The sequence below is a fragment of the Osmerus mordax genome, chromosome 9 (assembly GCF_038355195.1).
Source record: "Osmerus mordax isolate fOsmMor3 chromosome 9, fOsmMor3.pri, whole genome shotgun sequence".
NCBI classification, from domain to species: domain Eukaryota; kingdom Metazoa; phylum Chordata; class Actinopteri; order Osmeriformes; family Osmeridae; genus Osmerus; species Osmerus mordax.
The window spans coordinates 8,756,124-8,777,263 of NC_090058.1; the positions used below are offsets into that span (position 1 = coordinate 8,756,124).

The 21,140-nt window shown below is 42.7% G+C and overlaps 2 protein-coding genes across 3 annotated transcripts; both read left to right on the forward strand.

The window, feature by feature from the left end:
- The first annotated feature begins 5,578 nt into the window (after positions 1 to 5,578).
- On the forward strand, positions 5,579 to 12,419 carry galcb (galactosylceramidase b). Of its 2 annotated transcripts, none has more exons than XM_067242953.1 (17): positions 5,579 to 5,757; positions 5,866 to 5,934; positions 6,031 to 6,094; positions 6,406 to 6,519; positions 6,668 to 6,807; positions 6,926 to 6,964; positions 7,163 to 7,290; positions 9,093 to 9,248; positions 9,516 to 9,640; positions 9,802 to 9,929; positions 10,128 to 10,217; positions 10,310 to 10,399; positions 10,612 to 10,756; positions 10,995 to 11,175; positions 11,281 to 11,444; positions 11,555 to 11,631; positions 11,895 to 12,419. In XM_067242953.1, exons 1-17 carry the CDS (start codon positions 5,623 to 5,625, stop codon positions 12,036 to 12,038), a joined length of 1,989 nt encoding a protein of 662 aa, XP_067099054.1. In that variant the 5' UTR covers positions 5,579 to 5,622; the 3' UTR covers positions 12,039 to 12,419. The 2 variants fall into 2 exon arrangements, with proteins under 2 accessions (XP_067099054.1, XP_067099053.1); XM_067242952.1 differs by lacking the exon at positions 7,163 to 7,290 and adding an exon at positions 8,678 to 8,808.
- A 165-nt stretch (positions 12,420 to 12,584) lies between these two features.
- On the forward strand, positions 12,585 to 18,564 carry ak7b (adenylate kinase 7b). The gene is made up of 18 exons (XM_067243516.1): positions 12,585 to 12,692; positions 13,065 to 13,241; positions 13,357 to 13,465; positions 13,644 to 13,738; positions 13,937 to 14,047; positions 14,185 to 14,268; positions 14,366 to 14,454; positions 14,630 to 14,720; positions 14,824 to 14,901; positions 14,983 to 15,132; positions 15,353 to 15,481; positions 15,941 to 16,046; positions 16,360 to 16,485; positions 16,610 to 16,675; positions 16,873 to 17,070; positions 17,211 to 17,431; positions 18,174 to 18,332; positions 18,469 to 18,564. The coding sequence occupies exons 1-18, from the start codon at positions 12,603 to 12,605 to the stop codon at positions 18,505 to 18,507; spliced, it is 2,118 nt and encodes a 705-aa protein (XP_067099617.1). The 5' UTR covers positions 12,585 to 12,602; the 3' UTR covers positions 18,508 to 18,564.
- Positions 18,565 to 21,140: the final 2,576 nt, after the last annotated feature.

Genomic DNA, 21,140 nt, shown 5'->3' on the forward strand with positions numbered 1-21,140 from the left:
ATCTCAGGCTGCCATGAGTATCGATCTGTAAAGCAATTTACGACAAAGAGCCCACCATCCTCGGCTGTGTCGACCGCTTTCATATTATGTTTAATATATTTGTGTTTGTTTGATGGACAAATAAAAAGCCCTTTGTGTTCTAATGAGATGTAGTGACTGTGTGTGTGGGTATGTTTTTTAGGTGTTTATGTAAGTTGTTGCTGACATTTCCATATACCATTCCTTTTTTCTTTGTCCAGCCCTCTTTCTCACCCGCTTCCTTCTTGTCCTTCTCTTTTCATCATATTTTAATGACACATTAAATGACACAAGTCATGACCAGACAATATTTTCAATATTGAATTTGCCTTGGGCTGGAAAAAATTATGTTGCCCAGGACAACATTTTAGTGCATTCCTTTTTTTCCCCTTGTTGTTGTTGTTGTTGTTGTTGTTGGTGGTGGTGTTTGTTTATTTTTTACCCCCAAGCTTCTATTGTGGCACTCTTCCCTACTACTTATCAGTAGACACACAAATTGGTGGGAGATGGAATTACCAACCCTCTTACCAGTTGGTTAAAGAGAATACCATGCGAGAAAGATGCTGAAGATCCAGTTAGCTCTGAGCATGTGACCTTAACCTAATTTCCTATCCTTGTAGACTAGGAGGAGGGAACATTATTCAAAGTTACCAAATAAAAAAAATCTAGAGCACATTCGTAGTTATAAACCTTCCTTGCAGAATTTGCCACTTTTCTTTGTCAAAATGTATCAAACCAGTGATTTTTCCTCTACGAAAGCCAAGACATACAAATACATTACCAGATCCAGGTAATTCAACATTTTAATTTGCATAGTTATATTTCAGCATTCCACTTGTGTGTTTGTGTTCAAATTAGGGTGAGGTTGAATGCATCATATCCTCCTGAAACCCAACAGTTCACTTATGTTGACTGTCAGGGACATTTGTTTGGGACATGAGCCAAACCCAAACATTTGTGTGAAGTAAAATGTAAAAATGTTAAAAGCGTTTTTTTCATGTCTCAAGGGAAAATATTTAGGTTTGCTGCAATAAGATACAATGTGAATGTGTTGCTTTCAGACCCTTTGATAAATTTTTGTAATTTACATCAGACTTTCTTCGCCTTTATGAACCAACTGCAGTACCATAAACTGTAAGTCCTTATTCTGATACATGAGCTCATAATCTTAGCACAGTCATTGTTGATAAAACACAAACCTATCATCAGAGCATGGTTTGGTCGACTGGAAGAATGTGCCCCCTCCACCAGAAATAAAATATTAGACACACAGCAGAGGAAGTCCAGGATGCAATGAAATATTTACAGCAATGTGTTGGCTTGGAGTAAAACGGAGTATTTTCAGAAGTTTACACTGTAAACGTCTGCCTTAAATTTTCTTACAGCATGTCAAGTGTCTCTGTTACAAGACGTAGAGATTACATAGGAGAAGAGAGAATAAGGTTTATGTAAATGAAAAATTTGTTCTACATGGGACACACACAAAGGACAGAGACAGAGATAAGGAGTAGAAACAGATGTAAGGGAAAGAGAAAGTGAGTGAACGAGATTGGGAGTGGGAGACAGAAAGGAAGAGAGAAAGATACTTGTGGTAAATGAGACTTTATTCAGACAGGTTGAGGGAGATGGAAAGAAATCTATAGAAAACCAAGGCATGGACCAAGCTCGCTATTGACTTAAAATCCTTCTCATGCTGTTGTCATTAGACATGGAGACATGGTATTACCAGTCTAAGAGTTTCAGCTCAGACCGAAGGCCCGGAGCGCAGCTGAGAAGCTGGATAGGGAATGACTCTGATAAGCATTGGTCTATAGATTACGGCTTCCAGGAAGAGCAGAGTCACAGAGCCGAGGCTGATGGCGAGTTGAGGGCATTTAGCTGGAAACAATCTCGCTGGAGATCTCCGAAGCATAGGATGCCAATAAATGAGAGCCGATATGGTGCTAATCCTGCCTGCAGCCAGCCCTCGCTGTTTAACTATCCCCTCTTGCATCACCCTCTTATCCAGGTATCAGCATTTAATGAGTTTTGTATTGATGAGCACAACCTACACCTACTGCCATTGACTCACACAGTACTGTAAGCCAAGTGTCCTAATGGCAATGCAGTTTGCAATATGAGCTACTATTGATGTGAATGTTAGCTACTTGACTTGTGAGTAGGTTCAGTTCAGATCTCTTGCTGAAAGATCTACTTTGATGATTTGATGACCCTTGTTTAAACTCAAGCTTGGTTGTTTAGTTTATAATCCCATACTACACCTTGGGGGTCCATCCCTTATTATTGTTGCCTCACACAGCAGTGTGTAGCTGCTTGTGCTATAGCTGTTTCCGTACACAAGGTCCCAAATGTTGACGTCACATAGTTTGTTTACCGCACACCGGTTTCCACCCGTCCTTGAAATTCTACCTTCAAAACAAGTATGTCAGAGAGATACAGTATGGGTCTGAAGAGGATAAAACGGTGCTGTAGGCAATTCCAAGTCCACAAACATAAATTAAGTAAACATAAACATTTCTTGTGGTCATCTTCAAATCGATTCCTCAAATCATGAATTACTTATGGGTTCACCCAGATCAAGGCCAATACTGTGCTAATTACATAGTAATCAATATCCATGTTTCACAATGGTGTACACAGTGTAGACACAATCATCTCACATTTCAGGGTCAATCTGTGGGATTTGCAGTATTCTTTGGATATGGGACTGTCCAAGACATCACATGATTTGCTTTTTCACCCTACCAATAGTGTCAAGAAATGTTTTCCTTTTCCCAACACAAATGTTAAAGCAGAATTGTCTACAGTACCGGTATATGTGGACATTTTATTGAAAAATGTAAACACATCAAAAGACTATGTTAAGAAACAATAATAAATGCCACTAAATTACTTCTTTTAAATAAGCCATCTCAAAACCAACTATGAGGATTTTATTAAATCTAAATAATCTTTTTTGAATTTCCATTGAATTTTTATCAGTTATTCAACTAGACAAAAATCTGAACTAAAACCTAGTCCTAAAGGCGGTCTTGAATGGGAAGTGTAATATGGGATAGGCTTAATAAAAATACATGTGGTCTTTTCTGATCCATAAAAGCATGAAATTTCCAGCACACACACACACACACACACACCCACACACACTGACACAAACACACACACACACACACACACACACACACTGACACAAACAAACACTCAATCACTCACACCACAGGGTGTGAACCTTCCAGTGTTCAAATTGATCTCATCGCATAGCATTTTAATCCTGAATCCATTCTGCAAGTCTGACCTACAGTATTGTCCATTTTCCTTTCCCACCCTTGTTTCATGTCATTCAGAGAGGAAATACAACCAATTTACCTCATTATTTGAACAAGCCACATGATACAGTCTAGCATAATGTTTATTTCTGTGTTTTTTTCAAGTTTGCGCTAGTGTTTAAATCATTTTGGGTCTCACATTTTGGGTCCCAGTGTGCATGCACTGTATGAGAAACAGATTGGCTGCAGGGAGAAGTCAGGTGTCTGTATATAAAGGACTGAGCAGTGAAACCTGACCACACTTTCACACTCTGCCATTAATCTGATTACTCTGTTCCTCCCTGAGTGGATACACTGTGTTATTAAAAGGCCTTGTCGGCTCATATTAAACAGTAAAACAATGACTTATGCCAAACAGTAGAAGCTGGTTGAACTCAAGTCATAACCTCATCCCTGGGCTTTCTGATGATGGAATCCAGTTAATGAAAAATGTAGCTTGATGACATCAAGACATGAATGAGAATAATTTTCTCCTTTCGAACTCTAGCCATCACAAGATAATGTGATAACACATGGTTTGCCAAAGTTGATATCACAATATACAACTTGGGCACATTTGTTTGTTGTCGTAGGAAGATCTAACTGGCCCAAGTGACACCAGACAGTGTGTATTTCTGGCTCAGCCTAGCTGGTTTATGATACTGCATCTCCACCATTGTGCACGTTAACATTTGAAAAGGGCACATACTGTACTGGAGGAAGGGAGGACAAACAAGAGGATGGACCCAGGGGAGTAGTACAGTACAAGTACGTTTGGCAGTGTAGACACTTTGGGGAGAAGGGTAGAGTGGAAAGCGTCCCTTTCCGGACAGCAGGGGTCTACAGTTTGCATGTATGTGGAATATGTAAGAAAACACGCATACAGATGGATATAGAGAGAAGTAGAGCTCTTTGAGGTCATGATCACCGTCTGTCTCTTGGCCAGAAACTCTTCCTTATCCTCCCAAACAACTTCATCTTGCTTCACTTAGCCACATCCTAGGACTTGTTAGCTAACATAGGGCCAGTTAACATGTCCCTTTGGGTCCACAATGGCTTTTCTCACTGGGGAATAGATGGTCTTCTATTGATATCCGCAGACTCTACCATATGGTTCTGAGCCAGGGGGTGTAAAAACGCTGAGTGGTTGTGCTGTCGATTGGTTGTGTGACTTAGGAAATTAATATATACCCTGACTCAATCAATGTAGCATAATCATTAGGGGTTAGGTAGTGTGTGTTTGTTGATTTGTGGGTTTGTGTGAGTGTGTAGTCATCTGCATGTGTGTGTGTGTGTGTGTATGTTTTATGAATATATTTATATTCTATTTGGTCAACACTGCAGAAAACACACATGGTGACATAACCATGCAATATACTTCCACTAATGCATCCTTGCTTTTCCACTTCCCAAATTCTCTTTTCCAAAATGTCACCATATGCAAATTGACTATGAAGTAATTCTCCCTAACTGCTCTTAAACCTTTTCAAACATTTTCAAAGCTACAGATTACTCACACACAAATACACTAATTACTGTACTAATATAATTCAATGTAACTTAGAGAGAAGTTTAGATGCATTTTACAAGGAACATCATTTGGATTCAGGTCTGGTGCTTAGCAGTCCAATAGAGAGGACAGCCTAAATCTAAATCCTTTGTTTGGCAGCTACACTAATAAGTGACAGCCAATGGACCAAAGCACTGCCCAAATTAAATGTATTTTAGGCAGCTGCCAATCTCTTATTTTGCACATTGCTAAGTAAATAGTATCACAAAGACAAAGACAAAGACAGAGCCTTTGAAATTGATTTAATTCAGAATGTGTCCACATTTTACACCCTGAAACAAGTGACAAGCATTTCAAATGTTATTGTTAGATGGAGACCTCTGTGTTTTTTTCTCTCAAACAATGTAATATGTAATTATGTTGTTTTTACTCAATCAAATCAATAAGTATTATAATGCACTCTCTTGCTCTATTTAGCTATTTGTAGCTGTGTGTGTGTGTGTGTGTGTGTGCATCATGATGAACAACCATATTTATTTTTACAAAGCACATGGATGGTGTAAAAAAGGGAGGATGATGGATTCAACTGTTTTATCCCCAAATTATTCATTAAATTGCTTAACCAGCACTGACATCATGTGGCAAGAGGTTGTTACTGCATTGAGATGCATAAAGATATACGAAGTTAGGGGATTGGACATTTAGAGTATCACATGACCCAGAAAGAAGCGCTGTCATACTAAATGTGAACAACACTAGCATTTCAAAGCATACGCGTACTTACTTAAAATGCTACCCATATTAGTTCTCAGTTTATGCAGTAGTTTGATTTTTGATATATGTACTTCTGAAAGCTATGTGTTGGACGATAAAATTGGATTAGGAAGAGTATTTGACGGTATTGGAGGGCTAAGCGGCGGAGGGGTAAGTTTCGAGCTAGTCAGTCAACTTCTTCTGGAACACACACAATTTTATTCATTTTGTGCCAAATGTGTCCTACTTACTTTATCTTTCTTTTTTTATTACTGCCAGGCTACATCTCGACTGCTTGTAAATTATGCAGAGCCATACCGCAGCCAGATACTGGACTACCTCTTCAAGGTACAATGGTTGTTGAATTCTTAAACCAAATTCAGGTAAAGCTTCATGTTATGAATGTGGTGAAGAATGATACGATTTCATTTTAATCTTCTGCAGCCAAACTTCGGAGCTTCTCTGCACATCCTTAAAGTGGAAATTGGAGGTGATGCTCAGACGACAGGTAGGACGCTCTAGCTATTTGTGAGACTTACACAATCCTGTTAAAGGAAGAAACAACATGGTCAAAGTCAAATACATGTATTTGTCATATGCACAGTATAACACATCAGGTCATTCTGTGCAATTAAATGTTCTGTCACGGCACCACTCACGTATTAGGCATACATCTTGTGAAAACTTTGAATCATGTGATAGCTATGACGTTGTGTACCACACCCTTTGTCCATGTTACCTTTATGAATAACTTTCTCAAAGCGGGTAACTAGTTTTGGCTTCTGGCCTACATGACTGCATTATGCTAATTTTTTCAAGATGGAACCGAGCCATCACACAAGCATTATGAAAACGATGAGAACTTCTTTCGCGGTTACGAGTGGTGGCTGATGAAAGAGGCCAAGAGGAGGAATCCTAACATCACTCTCATTGGTGAGGAACAGAAGGTTACACACACTGCCTCAGACACACAATAGCAACCGCATCAACTTCATCAACATTTTGATGATTGGATTTGATTGAGCAAATAAGACTTGTATACAGCACACCCTTGTTTTATATATCTATGGTGTGTCCGCAGGGTTACCATGGGCCTTTCCTGGTTGGGTTGGAAATGGAAAAAACTGGCCCTACGACTTTCCTGACATTACTGCATCCTATGTGGTGTCCTGGATTATCGGAGCAAAACAGTACCATGACCTTGACATTGATTATGTTGGGGTATGTTCTCTTAACTATTTGTAACCATTATATAAGTGTGTCATGAGGACACGGTGGATATATATGATATATTATTTACAAGAATGTGTGTTTGTGAGTCTACACTTTGTGCTCCTAGATTTGGAATGAGCGCAACTTTGACAGCAAGTACATCAAGGTGAGGAAAGACAGTTATTTTGGGTTTTGCACAGCAGACAGACTGCAGACTACATTTACTTTGTTTTATACAATGTCTAAAAAATGAAAAAGAGAAGGAAGTAAAATCAGCCACCAACATTTATTTTTATAACACCGCATAGGACAATTCCACAGATCAGCTGTTAGTGTCTGAGAGAGCATATCGTTTGTCATTAAGGTGCTCCGAGACATGTTGGATAAGGTCGGCCTAACCGATCTTGGCATCATCGCCGCAGATGGGGACTGGGGCATCTCAAAAGCCTTGGGTGTAGACCCGTACCTCAACGATGCTGTTGAGGTGATAGGGTAAGTGGGCATAAGATGGCATAATCTACAGTGGCATTTCAGAATCAAAGTCGGAAAAAGGTTTATGACCAAGTAGGTTCTCACATGCAAGGAATTTGCTGTGGTCTGATGGGGCATAACATATAGTTTTGCCCCCTGATGGGGCGTAATATATAAACATGATTATATGTTTACGGAGTGATTCAAAGAGTTTGTGACCAGGGTGGGAGGGGTCGTCCACAATCTTTCCCGTACGCATCAAGGGCCCTGAGGGCGGGGAGAAAAGATTACGGCCAACCCCTCCCACCCTGGTCACAAACTCTTTGAAGTGCCAAAAACACCCTCTCAGCATAGCGAATGAAATGCTGCAGTCTGCCCTTGTCCTTGGCGGTGGCAGCAGCGCACCGGATGGTGATGGAGGAGGTGAGGATAGACTCAATGAAGGTGAAAGTGCACTGGCTTTGGCAGGTTATACTTTAGCGCGCCACAGGAAGTACATCCTCTGCTATTCTTTCTTGGTGAGGGAGCTGATGTTCAGCTCCCACTAAAAGTCCTGGGTGATGATGGTGCCTGAAGTGGACTCCACAGTGTTGACTGTGATCACTCAGGGTGATGGAGGCGAGTGGTGCTGGGTTCTTTCTGAAGTCCACAACCATCTGAGTTACAAGTTTTTTGGTCCATTCCAGGACACCAGATGGTCAATCTCCCACCTGTATGCGCCCAATGAGAGGGTGGTGTCATCAGCAAGCTTCAGGAGCTTGACTGACTGATGGCTGAAGGTGCCCACTCCAAGAGAATTCAAATGATTCTGCTGCGTTACAAATCACATCTCTTAAGCATTGCATGGTGTTTGACTCACAGTAGAGCAGGGTTCAACCCAGTCAATTCAGTTCAACCAGACTTCATTTCAGTCGTATCACATGGGTCTGAAGACTGAATTCCAGTATATGTAAGAGGATGAAGCAATGCATAATCCCACACTTTCCGGTTTTGCTTCCCAAGTTGGTGCACGCTTTCCTTTATCTCGTCATTCAAGCATTTTGACAAACCTGACAAACAAGGTTGTCGGTTTTGTTTCCAGGCATGGATTATGCCTTAACACCGCTCACTCTTCTTTTGCGATATAACTGAATGTTGGTGGCTGTTTCTTTTTTCTTTTCTTTTTCTTCTTCGAATAGCGAGTTACTGAGTCGTTTAACATGAATGGAACTATTTTACTGATTGTAAACGAGCATGCAGGAAAACTTGATGTATGTTTTGCATGACACTGTGACTCAAATAAATTAAAAACAGCTCAAGTAAAACAGTGAAAAACAAGCAAAAGTCAACTGTCATGGCTAACAGTTCCTATCCTCATTTCCTATCATTTATCTCACTCCCCCTCTTTTTCCTCATCGTCACCACATAGCTTCTTCGGTACACTCTGGATAAGAGTGGTTTGGAGAGGGTAAAAATCATAGCCAGTGATAACCAATGGCAGCCCATAACCTTGTCAGTGCAGCTTGATGAAGAGCTGAGGAAAGCGGTAGACGTCCTAGGGTAGGAGCGTTTACTGCATGTTTACATCATGAACTGAAGTGTCTTTATATCTGTATGCTTTGTCGTGCCATATCCTGGCAGTAGATCTGAGTGACGATGAGCATGTTTTTAGAGTAAATTGTTCCTCATGTTGGGGAATGTCTGACAAAGACCACTAACACTCCTGCATGCAGTTCTTTCACATGCTATCTGTATTCTGTTCGGGTGTGCGTCTGTTGAAGAGTTCAGTTTTGTGGGGGAAATTAATAAATATATATTTCACTTGTGTGTGTGTGAACTTGCAGGGCCCACTACCCTGGCACCAACACCGTTATGGAGGCTCTGAAGACCCAGAAAAAGTTGTGGTCGTCTGAGGACTACTCCACCTTCAACAACGAAGTGGGAGGAGGCTGCTGGGCCCGCATCCTTAACCAGAACTATGTGAATGGGATGATGACAGCGTACGTACACACAGATAGCACACTGGTTTAATGCCTTGTGGTTTCGTCGTATGTTTACCTCCTACAGGTTAGCCCCGTCGAGGAGGAAACTTCACACTGAAACGTCCCACCTTTGAGTAGATCCGTAAACTCTTCATATGCCATTAACAAAAGTGTATTGTTGGCTTCTATGTGGTGGCTGGCATTATACCTTCTGGAGTCTACTCCAAATGATGTGAAAACCATTCAGCTAGTTATGAGAGCATTTCCTTTGTTTTCTTTCTTCAGCACCATATCTTGGAACCTGGTAGCTAGCTACTACTCAGACCTGCCTTTTGGACGAGATGGGCTGATGACAGCAGAGGAGCCCTGGAGTGGGAACTATGTTGTAGAGTCTCCCATTTGGATCTCTGGTACATTTTAAAGGGACAAATAGGCAGCACATCCAGTCTTAAGTCAACACTCCACACAGAGTTTGCAGTCTTTCCACATGGGGACATGAGGGGTTGTTTACATGCCTTAGTTGAAGTGAGAAGCGTCCGTTTCAGTTAACGCTAACCTGTTTGCCTCCTAGCCCACACCACCCAGTTTACCCAGCCAGGCTGGAGCTACCTGCAGACTGTGGGTCACCTGGCCCATGGAGGAAGTTATGTCGCCCTGATCGACGGCAAAGGAAACCTTACTGTCATCATAGAAACCATGGTTAGTGAGTCATTTATTGGATGTTTGATTAGAGAACAATATTAATTCATGCCAGTCTACCCTTTATCAAGTCCACAACATCGGGTACAAGGTAATGTAAAAAACAGTTTTATCACGTGATTTCTAGGTCTTGTTTGTGTAAGGTGAAATACCTTTTGACTGACGTGATATCTGACTGTTGCCAATTCTCTTTGTCAGACTCATGATCACTCTATGTGCATAAGGCCCCCTCTGCTGCCCTACAATGTCACTTCCCAAAATGCAACGTTCCAGCTGAAAGGATCTTTCGTGAGTGCTATTATGATCACCTTAAGACGTGATAATCACACACTAAGATAATTATTGACACACTGACGATGTAGGCATTTCCTTTGTTCTAGAACCACATCAAGGAACTGCAAGTGTGGCATTCCAGGTTTGACTTCAAGACAAAGAAGCCTTTTTTTTTCAAGAAGCTCAGCCCTCTGACGGTAAACACTCAACTGTTCTTTTACAAAATACTTCTCGGTGAATTTAGTTGTGACAGAAAACTGTCCTTGAAAGCATGTGACATGTTGCCATTTTACAGGGTGACATTGTCTGTGTTTTAGATCTTTCTTTCCAGCAGATTTCACTTCGCGTGATAATACTCTCAGTGACATTTGAGGTGTTTTATGTTTAAAGTGTTTATGGGTCCCAACAGATCACTGACAGTTCATTCACCTTGACCCTGGATATTGATGAAGTCTACACAATAACTACCATAACCACTGGCCAGAAAGGGACGTATCCAGATCCACCTCCCTCTGCACCATTCCCTAAAGTTTACCAGGATGACTTTAATGTCTGTAAGTGTGCTGATCCAATATCTGTACAGGACATTATGTGTGTCTGTGGGTGTGTATACTCCTGTTGTTTTAGTATATCAAACTAGTAAAGCAATCTGCAAGTTAATAAACACTACCCAACTACACACTCACTAGGAGGCATTTCTGAAGAATTTAATTTATTATTTGAATGTTCTCTCACTCATTGTCTTTTCCCTTTCTCAACCCCATCCCATTCCTGTTCATCCTCTGCTCTCAGCAATTCATCCCTTCTCTGAAGCGCCCAACTTTGCCGACCAGACAGGCGTATTTGAGTACTACATGAACCTGACAGACCCTGGCCCCCACCTCTTCACCATGCGCCAAGTGGTCACCCAGAGACCAGTCACCTGGGCGGCGGATGCAGACCAGACCATCAGCGTCATTGGAGACTACCAATGGTGAGGAACCAGGAAGCCCTACGCGACTCCACATTTTGATGATGCATTGTAACTCGTTTTTTTTATGTAAGTTATGTAACTGAGGTGTTGTTTTGCTTTTTGAAGGGAGAACCTGACAGTCACCTGTGACATTTTTATGGAAACAGTGAAGACCGGAGGTGTATATGTCGCAGCCAGGGTGAACAAAGGAGGGGGTGACGTTCGCAGTACCAGGGGGTTGTTCTTTTGGGTGTTTGCAGACGGCACTTACAAAGTCACGAATGACCTTGGTAAATACTGTTATACCTAGTATTTGAGGTGAATTTGGCTAGAAACATGCTCATTAGCAAGCATGTCTTTTCAACTGCTGTTGACTTTAGTCTTGTCTTTTGTTTTCAAGCTGGTCAGACTGTGCTTGCAGAGGGACAGTCTGGAACCAGAGCATTTGGTTGGCACACATTAACTCTCATTGTCAAGGTTTGGTCAATTCTAATTTCTCTATTTGAATGTGAAATGTCGACTTTGTACTTTAAGTTGTCAAGGTGTGGTACAGTACAGTACCCATATAGTTCTAACCTGCTTACACCCCTAAATTAGTAACCTATGAAGAATGGCTGTTTTCTACCATATTAATATCCAGTATTGTGGGAATTCTATTCATTCTATAAATCAACTAATTCTAGTAGGCTAGTGTGTTTATTATCAACTAGCAAATAAACTGATTCCTTGCACTTTTTTAGGGTGACTATGCATCAGGAATGCTGAATGGATACACACTATGGAAGGATGCAGTGGTTTTGACACCCAAGAATGGCTGGGCTGCAATAGGGACACATGCCTTCGAGCTGGCACAGTTTGACAACTTTGCTGTGAAGGCAGAGTAACTTCGCTCGATTGCCACTGATGCACTGTCTATTAGCTTTGCCTGTGAGAATAATTTATTGACACAATGATGCCACTTTTAACCCCATAAATGTGATTGTGTAAATATGGATAATTAGCTTTTTGCATCATTCTTCGAGGTCTAAATGATTGGTTCATGAGTGTCATGGTGAAAGGGAAATACATTGATTTTTTTTATTCTTTTGAATAACTGGAAATATAAAAAAATATTATTTTCTTGATCCTTTTTTGCCTGCAATGACTAGACGGCAATTTTTTGTTGTTGAACACTTTCAATTCATGCAATTGAGATGAAAAGTGACATCTTCCAAATGTAAGGTTTAATACTGTGATTTTCAATAAATAATTTTTATTCTACACTACCTCGAAACGAAAATGCAATTTAGCGAATTTTGATACGTTAAGGAAGTTATAAGTGTGATTGTTTTTTAAAATTATTTTAAGAATGTGCGTATATGAGCAAAGGGGCCACAAAATAACACCCCAAGTGGATAAACACTGTTGCGTAGCAACCGGAGAGACGCCAAACGAGACTTCAACACAGGATGGCTGAGGAAATAGAGAAAACTATCCATCGCACCAAACGTATTTTTATCAATAACCTTGACTCGTATTCTTCTAAATGTATTGCAAAAGTAAGATACTTTGATGGTTAATTTCATAGTCCATTTGTACTGCTTTGCAGAGTTAGCTACAAAGTTGGCTTGATGGCAGATAGCTTGCTAGTACAGCTGCTAAAGCTAGTTACAGTAATACAGTACTGTGTGCACATTGGCAATGACAGCCCAATTACGTTATCAACATCATACTACTAACTAATACCTGGAAAATTAGTAGCTGGGCCATCAACAACTGGCCACATTAGCTATAGCTCTAGGTTATCATACGATTGTCAAGAAGCAAGAAGTCTAGCTCGAGGTATTCTAGCTAACTTTGTACTTAGCTAAAGCATAATAGGCTAGCCTAACTTTGGGCTTTGGTAATGTTTTTTTAAATGTGTACGGCAGTTCTTGTCTGCCTGTGTGGTTGGTGCGTCCCTGGTGGACTCCGGAGAGGTGGAAGAGGAGGAGGAGAAGACGTCCCAAGATGAACACGCCAAAGTCAAGGAGGGCACCTTTCAGATAGTGGGTACTATTACCAACAAGTCTGAAGAGAAGAGACCGTATGTGTTGGAAGAGTATTATGTGAGTTCACATAAAATTATGTTAAAATGAAGACCATGGAAGAGATAACCTAGCTATAACCAGGATGTTCAAATTGGAGCAAATATCCATATAAACTGTATTCATTCGTCATCAGCAACTGGAAAGGGAAGCGCTATTTCAGCACTTGTTGGAGTGTGATGTCATCATTTACGACATCACAGAACAGGCTGACCAAGTAGAAGAGGCCTCGTGGGCTGTATCAGGTACTAATACTGTGTTCATTTAGCAGATGCTTTTATCCAAAGTGACGTACAGAGGGGATTTATATCTGCTACCCATTGATCGCCAGTTAAAGGCTCCCTGAGCTAAATCCGTCGGTAGTAGGAATAATTGTTGATGAGGTTGAAGAGCACTTGTCCACAGTAGCATATATATTTTCAGCTCTCCATTCTGAGATGGTCCAGTTTGGTGATCCAAAGATGTTCATCCTCTTGTCCACTGTGATGACCTGGGCACTCAGCAAGCCGGTGGATCCGGTGAGTGGGCAGGATTCTCTCTCTTTCTCTCTCAATCGCTCGCTCTTTCTCCCTCTCTCTTTCTCCCTCTCCTCCTATCTCTCACTCTCCATATCTCTGTCTCACTCTCTATCTCTGGTCCACATATCTGGGTGTGTGTGCTTCCTTACTTCATTTGAATTCATGCTATGTCTGGATCACCTTTGGGTCCCACCTTAGGATGATCCACAGATTCCTTTCACAGAGGAAGACTACAGGAGAAGGAAGGCCCACCCCAACTTCAAAGAGCACATTTGTTTAGAGAAGCTTGTGGTCAAGATGGGAAAAACGGTGTGTTTGTTTGCAGTGTTTCTAGTTTGCGTGGGTTCATTGGGTTGTTCACCATAGCGAAGCTGTAAATACTTTTGAATGGGACTAGAAAATGACTTTGTTTTTGACAAATTTACTTTGTTCAATTGCCATTTCAGAGGAGAGCATTTTTTTCTACATATGTTGTGGCATCGGGACTCAAGTATGGAATGGGAGAGAAAATATTCCACTTCTTTTTCAAGGTATACCATCACAACGGCTTTAGCCTTTCTAAAGCCAATCCTTATGAGTTTATGGGATTATTATATGTTGCCGTTTTTCTGTTTCCATTTTCATCAGGCATCCTGGTTGGGTGATTTGCCCCAAATCCCTGTCTTTGGAGAAGGCAACAACATCATTCCGACCATTCACATCAATGACCTTGCAGGGTTAGTCCTTCTCATGTCCCTTTAAAACATGACATTCCATGTACTCTAGACTGACTGCTGTTCTCACCTTTTCCTGTTCTCACCTTTCAATTTCACTGAAACACCCTGGGAGTCGACTCCACCAGGACAGAATTCCATCTACTTTGTCATTCATTCATACTGAATTGTTTTATAGCGTGATCCAAAATGTGATTGACCACAAACCAAAACTGAACTTCTTAGTGGCTGTGGATGACTCCAAGAACACCATTGAAGACATTGTCAAGGTGTGTGAATCACTGACTTTTAAAAGTACAGGTATTATGTATTATTCATCGTGTAGCCTATTCCAAGACAATAAATGAAGAACGAGCTAACTTCTTCGGCCAGGCGATAGCAGTTGTGCTAGGTCCAGGCAAAATCCATCAACTTCCCAAAGAAGATGCTTTCCTCATCTGCGACCTGCAAGTACGTGGCAACATCCAATCGAAAATCACTTGCTGTTTCGTCAATCCGGACAGCAAATGTAGACTTTCCATGTCTCCACAGCAAAGGGACATAGACGCTCTCCTGGTCTCCCTGCGGATGGAGGCAGTCTACCTTAAAGACAAATTCAACATCCACTGGGTGTGTGAATCGGGTCTCGTTGAAAACATTGAGCGTGTAGTGGAGGAATACAAGCAAACTAGGGAACTGCTGGTGAGTACACTAAACCTCCCTGACTACTGTACACTAAACCTCCTGACCGTGCCCTTGTACAGTATGATAGTGTACGTTATTGCGGTGTCTTGTCAGTCATTCAAACATGTTCAAAGTGCTCGTTTTTTTACGAGACATCGCCTAGCCATCCCGGACACACACTCACAAACTTATTTTTGTTAAGGATTTGTTGTTGTAGTCTGTTGTTTTGTTTCGCTAGCCCATCCGCCTGTGTATCTTGGGCCCGCCAGCTGTGGGGAAGAGCATTGTGGCAGAGAGGATCTGCAAGCACTATAAGGTGCACCACATCAGCCTGAAGGCTGCCATCAACGAGACCCTCGTAAATCTGGTCAGTAGCCCGCACCTACACACACACACACAAACCTGGTGTCAGTCGAATCGAAGTGAATAGCAAAGTGACTCATATTGGCATCACTCATTATTCATGATCCAGGGAGTCAGGTGGCTGAGCGGTTAAGGAATTGGGGTAGTAATCTGAAGGTTGCCAGTACGATTCCCGGCCGTGTCAAATGACGTTGTGTCCTTGGGCAAGACACTTCACCCTACTTGCCTCGGGGGGAATGTCCCTGTACTTACTGTAAGTCGCTCTGGATAAGAGCGTCTGCTAAATGACTAAATGTAAAATGACTAAATTATCCAAATCATTCTCTTCAATACAGTAATGCTATTTACATGGTGGTGGATGTCTGGATGCCTTGGCACTAACCACAGAAGTGTCTCACAGTTAACCGTAATCTGTCCTCAGCCGGTGAAGTAGGTGCCTAACCCCCTGTCGGTTGCTTCCCAGGAGTCTCTCACCCACGTCGAGGAGGGCCTCGCAGAGGCGGATGACTCGGCTGGTGGAGCGCAAGACTTCCTGGACACTCTGAGGGAGAACATGGATCAGAATGGAGGTAGTGAGCTCCACCAGGAAAGAGTTTCACCCTGGTGTTTCTGTCTCAGATTCAGTTGTACTGGTGGAGGTGTTTAGACTCTACTGTGAGCCTTCATACTCGGCTTTATGGATGGTATGACCTACAGTACAATACCACTGTTTTGGCTCCCCCCCCCCCACACTTCATTCAAGTTAATGTCAAACCCTTGAATGTTCTCTTTATATGTTTGTGCTGAATCTAAATTTCACCAATGTCTTTTTGATTGATTTGGACACTTTGGCCCAAGCAAACGTTTGGGAAATCTCTGACTTTCCCTTATGTGTTCCACCAGGTCGACTGGATGACCAGTATGTCATCCGTATCATGAGAGACAAACTGAAATCTAAACCCTGCACAAACCAGGGCTTTGTCCTGGACAGTTTTCCTAAGACCTACGAACAGGCAAAGGAGCTTTTCTGTGGTGAGATAAAGAAATAATTCACACAGGCACACAGAGAGATATACATAAACACATATACATATGGTTACTTTGTTTCAACTAAATATGATCATAACCCTACAAAATTGACTTCCCTTTTCAGCTGATGACGATGAACCCGAAGACACAAAGTCCAAGATTCCGCCTTATAACAAGAAGATCACTCCAGGTGGAGATTCAAATAATCTAAGTTTCCCTTCCCTTCTCAGTTGTCAAATTACTGTCCAAAGTGCCCCAATTCAGTACTGTCACTGAAAGTATCTGTCCTGTTACTATAGCAGCCAAGACCACACCCTCATTCAATGACTCATCGGTCATCACGGAACGTCGAGCCGCTGTTTAAAAAAACATCCCTCTCGGTTCCAGACTTTGTTTTGTCCCTCGACGCCTCCGATGACTTTCTGAAGAGCCGGGTTCTCGACCTCCCCGAGAGCGTGGTGGAGGGAACCTCCTACTCCCAGGAGCAGTTCCTCCGCCGTCTGGCCAGCTTCCGAGAGAGCAACGTGGAGGACGAGACTGTGCTCAACTACTTTGACGAGCTGGATATCCGCCCCATTCACATAGGTGAATCCACACAGGAGCAGGAGCTGTTTCGTTACTGTTAGGGGGGTTCTACAAAATACAATTTAGCAATTTATTTTCGGTACATTTGTGTTGACGAGGGTTGGTGTGCGTGTGTTTGTGTGTGTGGGCCTCACCTCCAGAGATCACCAGCAGCGATGACCAGGAGTATCTGGTGGTGATGGAGAGGATCATCAACATAGTAGGCAAGCCCAAGAACTATGGCCCCACCAGCCAGGAGATGGAGGAGGAGGAGAGGAGGAGTGCTGAGACCAGACTCAGCCAGCAGGAACAGCAGAGCGCCGAGGAGGAGAGGAAGGAGGCAGAGGAGGCCGAGCATAGGGCCAAGTGCTGGGAGGAGTGGGTGAGCTGGGAGGAGTGGGTGAGCTGGGAGGAGAGGGTGAGCTGGGAGGAGAGGGTGAGCTGGGAGGAGAGGGTGAGCTGGGAGGAGAGGGTGAGCTGGGAGGAGAGGGTGAGCTGGGAGGAGAGGGTGAGCTGGGAGGAGTGGGTGAGCTGGGAGGAGAGGGTGAGCTGGGAGGAGAGGGTGAGCTGGGAGGAGAGGGTGAGCTGGGAGGAGAGGGTGAGCTGGGAGGAGAGGGTGAGCTGGGAGGAGAGGGTGAGCTGGGTGGAGAGGGTGAGCTGGAGGGAGGAGAGGGTTAGCTGGGTGGAGAGGGTGAGCTGGAGGGAGGAGAGGGTTAGCTGGGTGGAGAGGGTGAGCTGGAGGGAGAAGAGGGTTAGCTGGGTGGAGAGGGTGAGCTGGGAGGAGAGGGTGAGCTGGAGGGAGGAGAGGGTGAGCTGGGAGGGAGGAGAGGGTTAGCTGGAGGGAGGAGAGGGTGAGCTGGGAGGGAGGAGAGGGTGAGCTGGAGGGAGGAGAGGGTGAGCTGGGAGGGAGGAGAGGGTTAGCTGGAGGGAGGAGAGGGTGAGCTGGGAGGGAGGAGAGGGTGAGCTGGAGGGAGGAGAGGGTGAGCAGGGAGGGAGGAGAGGGTGAGTTGGGAGGGAGGAGAGGGTGAGTTGGGAGGAAGGAGTAGATGAGTAGATGAGAAGTGGGTGAGCTGTTAACCTGCTGTGTGTGCTTGTGTGTGTGTGTGTGTATTACCTGTTTCCAGTGTAAGCGTCTGGAGGAGGTGAAGAAGCAGGAGCATGATCTCCTGGAAGCTCAGTCGGTCCCTCTGAGGAGCTACCTGATGAAGAACGTCATGCCCACTCTCACCCAGGGCCTCATCCAGTGTTGCAAAACCAGGCCAGAAGACCCCGTCGACTTCCTGGTAACACCCAATTGGCTACCGACTTGTTGTTGATACAAATTAATTTTCAAATAAAACTGATGTTCAATGCATGTTAGGTTGCAAAGTAAAAGAAAGTGTGTTAATGTCCAACTGACTGATTGCGTTCCCTTTTCAGGCCGAGTATCTCTTTAAAAGCAACCCCCAAGTCGAGTGATGATGATGATTCAACAGAACTTCTAATGTCCTCGTGACCCTTTTTAAAATGTTAAACATTCACACATTTGTTTGTGTTTCTTTGTTAAAATGTTGTTAGGTTTCTATTTACAGCGACACGATAAAACCATGCAGACCAAGTCTCAAAAGTTGTAATGTTTGTAGTGGGTGAAACTGTAAAACTAATAGCGACTTTGAGCGTGTATTTCAAGGATAGTTTCAGCACTTTATGAACCCTTCAGTTTCCCTGCTGTGAACTTTGATTAGGTTCATTCAGAAGTGTGTCATTCTCTGCACCATTGTATTAGACACAGCATTGTTTGTGTGCTTATGCAGACCATTACTTAACACCCCCACCACCCCCCCCTTTTCCAAAAATGAAATGAACAGAATAAAAAGCTTGCGTAAAGCCAACAGCTAATTAAAAAGTTAATTTGCGTAATGAACTCCTGTGCTCTCGGTAACTGAAGCAGACATGGCCAGCTCATAATTGCTTTGACTTGGCTTGTGATTTCAAAGGATAAATGTTACAAATGGCGGCTAATTTGCGTCACTCTCTTGTGGCGCCACTCACCACTCTAAGTGTACATAATTGGTTGCTGTGGAACACAAAATTATTTCATTGTACATACTTAATCATTACGTAGGGGAAATTAGAGTTTGTTTGGGAACATTGTGGACACAAACAATCAAAATATGTGGTAATTTATTTGTGTTTCAGCTATGCTCTAAGTATATACATAGCCAAGTAAACTACATACAGTCAAAAGAAAAATTGAGTTTTGTCACATGCACAGGTAAACTTGTGTTTAAACTCATCAACACATAGAGTAGTTCAGTAAGTCAGGTACTGCATCCCAGCTGTCCTATTTGAGTTTGTTTAAGATAGTGATGTTTTTACTGGCAGAAGAAAAAAAAAGAATCAATGATAGTGGGATCAATAAAGGGACTTGTATTGGATTGATTGGAATCTACTGTAATGTCTCATACTCTCCACCAGAGGGACTCATGTCCAGACCTGGGAGTCTTGAACGGTCGGGTAGTTTACGGCTATTCAACTAGAAGCACCAGCCACCCGAAACAATACAACAACTGACTGATAAAAATAATTTCCTTTGATTTTGGTTGCTAAGCATTTAAGTGCAGGGGTGATTGTCAGTTAAGAATTACTATATCATTAATCATCATCAGTGATTGACTAGAGTTTAGTCAATCTAGTCAGTCTTGTCACTAGACCATTAATATAATTTTGGTCTACAGTGAAACATAGACAACCATATTATTTTTTACAGTCATTACATTAACTTCCGCAATGAACTTCAGAATTGAATGGATTTAGTTTTTGCGGAAGTGTCAAAAGTAAAACACTAGATGGCAGTCTTACCTCATTTTTATACCATTCTGAAATACCCCCTATTCAAGTGACATCAGGATAGAGGCCTTAATGAGAAGCATCATATATTAAAGCCTATGAGTATTCCCATTCTTATATTTAATCATTTAATTCATCTTTATCATAAAGCAATGCAGCCCATTGCGCAGTATAAGCGGGGAAGGCTTACTGTCTCACCTGAGGTCTGGTCAATCTGAGCCTCAGGTGTCTGGAATCCAGTGCGGGGGATGCTGGTCACTGCTTTTCAAAGCCACCTTAAGCCATGGTGGGATGTGACACACACACACACAGAGCTGTGGACTTAATTCGGCGGGGAAATTTGCCCCCTGAAAAACCTCAAGCTTCATCGACGCTTAGAAAAAGAAAATGTGTTTTGTTGCTTAGGAACAGATTGCCTTCTGTCTCAGCAGGGGGTCTCTTTGTGAATATCATTATGTCCCCCTAGATTGGGGAGGACGACACATTTTTCTTTTCTGCCAATATTTATCGTCGGCTTCGCTCACTCTCAAGAGGCCTGGAAAACTGCTTTCATTGATTAAACGGGGTGCTAGGCAGACTCTGGTGCCAGACAGACATGTCACCTGATTTAATGCATATTTACCAGAAGAAGAATACCTCTGCTGGCAGGTAGAGGATTTCTAAACAATGCTACTTTGCAGTATCAGTTCGATCACCACGTCTAGAGACAGCTGGAATTTAAGATCCACAGAGGAACCCAAAATAACCAAGTGACCTATTGTACATGCTTATAATCATCAAGCTACTTTTCCTAAAAACAAAATCCCCAAAAATGAATCCTCATAAAGATGTTGGCCCATTATTGTTTTTCTCCATAAAACATCCAACGGTACCAACCTCCCACTCCCACCATCTTGTGAAAACACACTTGACATTTAATCATCTTTCTGTAGCGTACATTTATATTTATCCCCCAGTGTGTGAAAACTCCCACCTCACACACCAACAGCCCAGAGTTATCCAGCTCTAGGCACTAACTGGCTCAACCCTGAACATCCTCCCCTTTGACTAAGCCAAGAAACAGCTCTCTCATTAGTACAAGGAGAGCGAGCTCAGAGTTAGAGCTTCCTCCGTTCCCTTTTTCCCTCTCTCCATCTTTCGCTCCTCTTCTCTCTCTGAAGTTTATGCCTCTTGGAATGGCGACGGCAAAGAAGTCATTAATGTGCCTCCGATAAGTAAGAAAAGGAAATGATTTGGGGGCAGAAGGAGAGAGAGGGCGGAGG

What these genes read in the sequence shown, in the direction of transcription:
- galcb (XM_067242952.1), top strand. Translation starts at nt 5,623, where the DNA reads ATGCTACCCATATTAGTTCTCAGTTTATGCAGTAGTTTGATTTTTGAT. An exon ending in TACTGGACTACCTCTTCAAG is followed by an intron (nt 5,935 to 6,030) that starts GTACAATGGTTG and finishes AATCTTCTGCAG; the next exon opens with CCAAACTTCGGAGCTTCTCT. An exon ending in AGAAGCTCAGCCCTCTGACG is followed by an intron (nt 10,400 to 10,611) that starts GTAAACACTCAA and finishes GGGTCCCAACAG; the next exon opens with ATCACTGACAGTTCATTCAC.
- ak7b (XM_067243516.1), top strand. Translation starts at nt 12,603, where the DNA reads ATGGCTGAGGAAATAGAGAAAACTATCCATCGCACCAAACGTATTTTT. An exon ending in TATCCGCCCCATTCACATAG is followed by an intron (nt 17,071 to 17,210) that starts GTGAATCCACAC and finishes CCTCACCTCCAG; the next exon opens with AGATCACCAGCAGCGATGAC. An exon ending in AAGACCCCGTCGACTTCCTG is followed by an intron (nt 18,333 to 18,468) that starts GTAACACCCAAT and finishes TTCCCTTTTCAG; the next exon opens with GCCGAGTATCTCTTTAAAAG.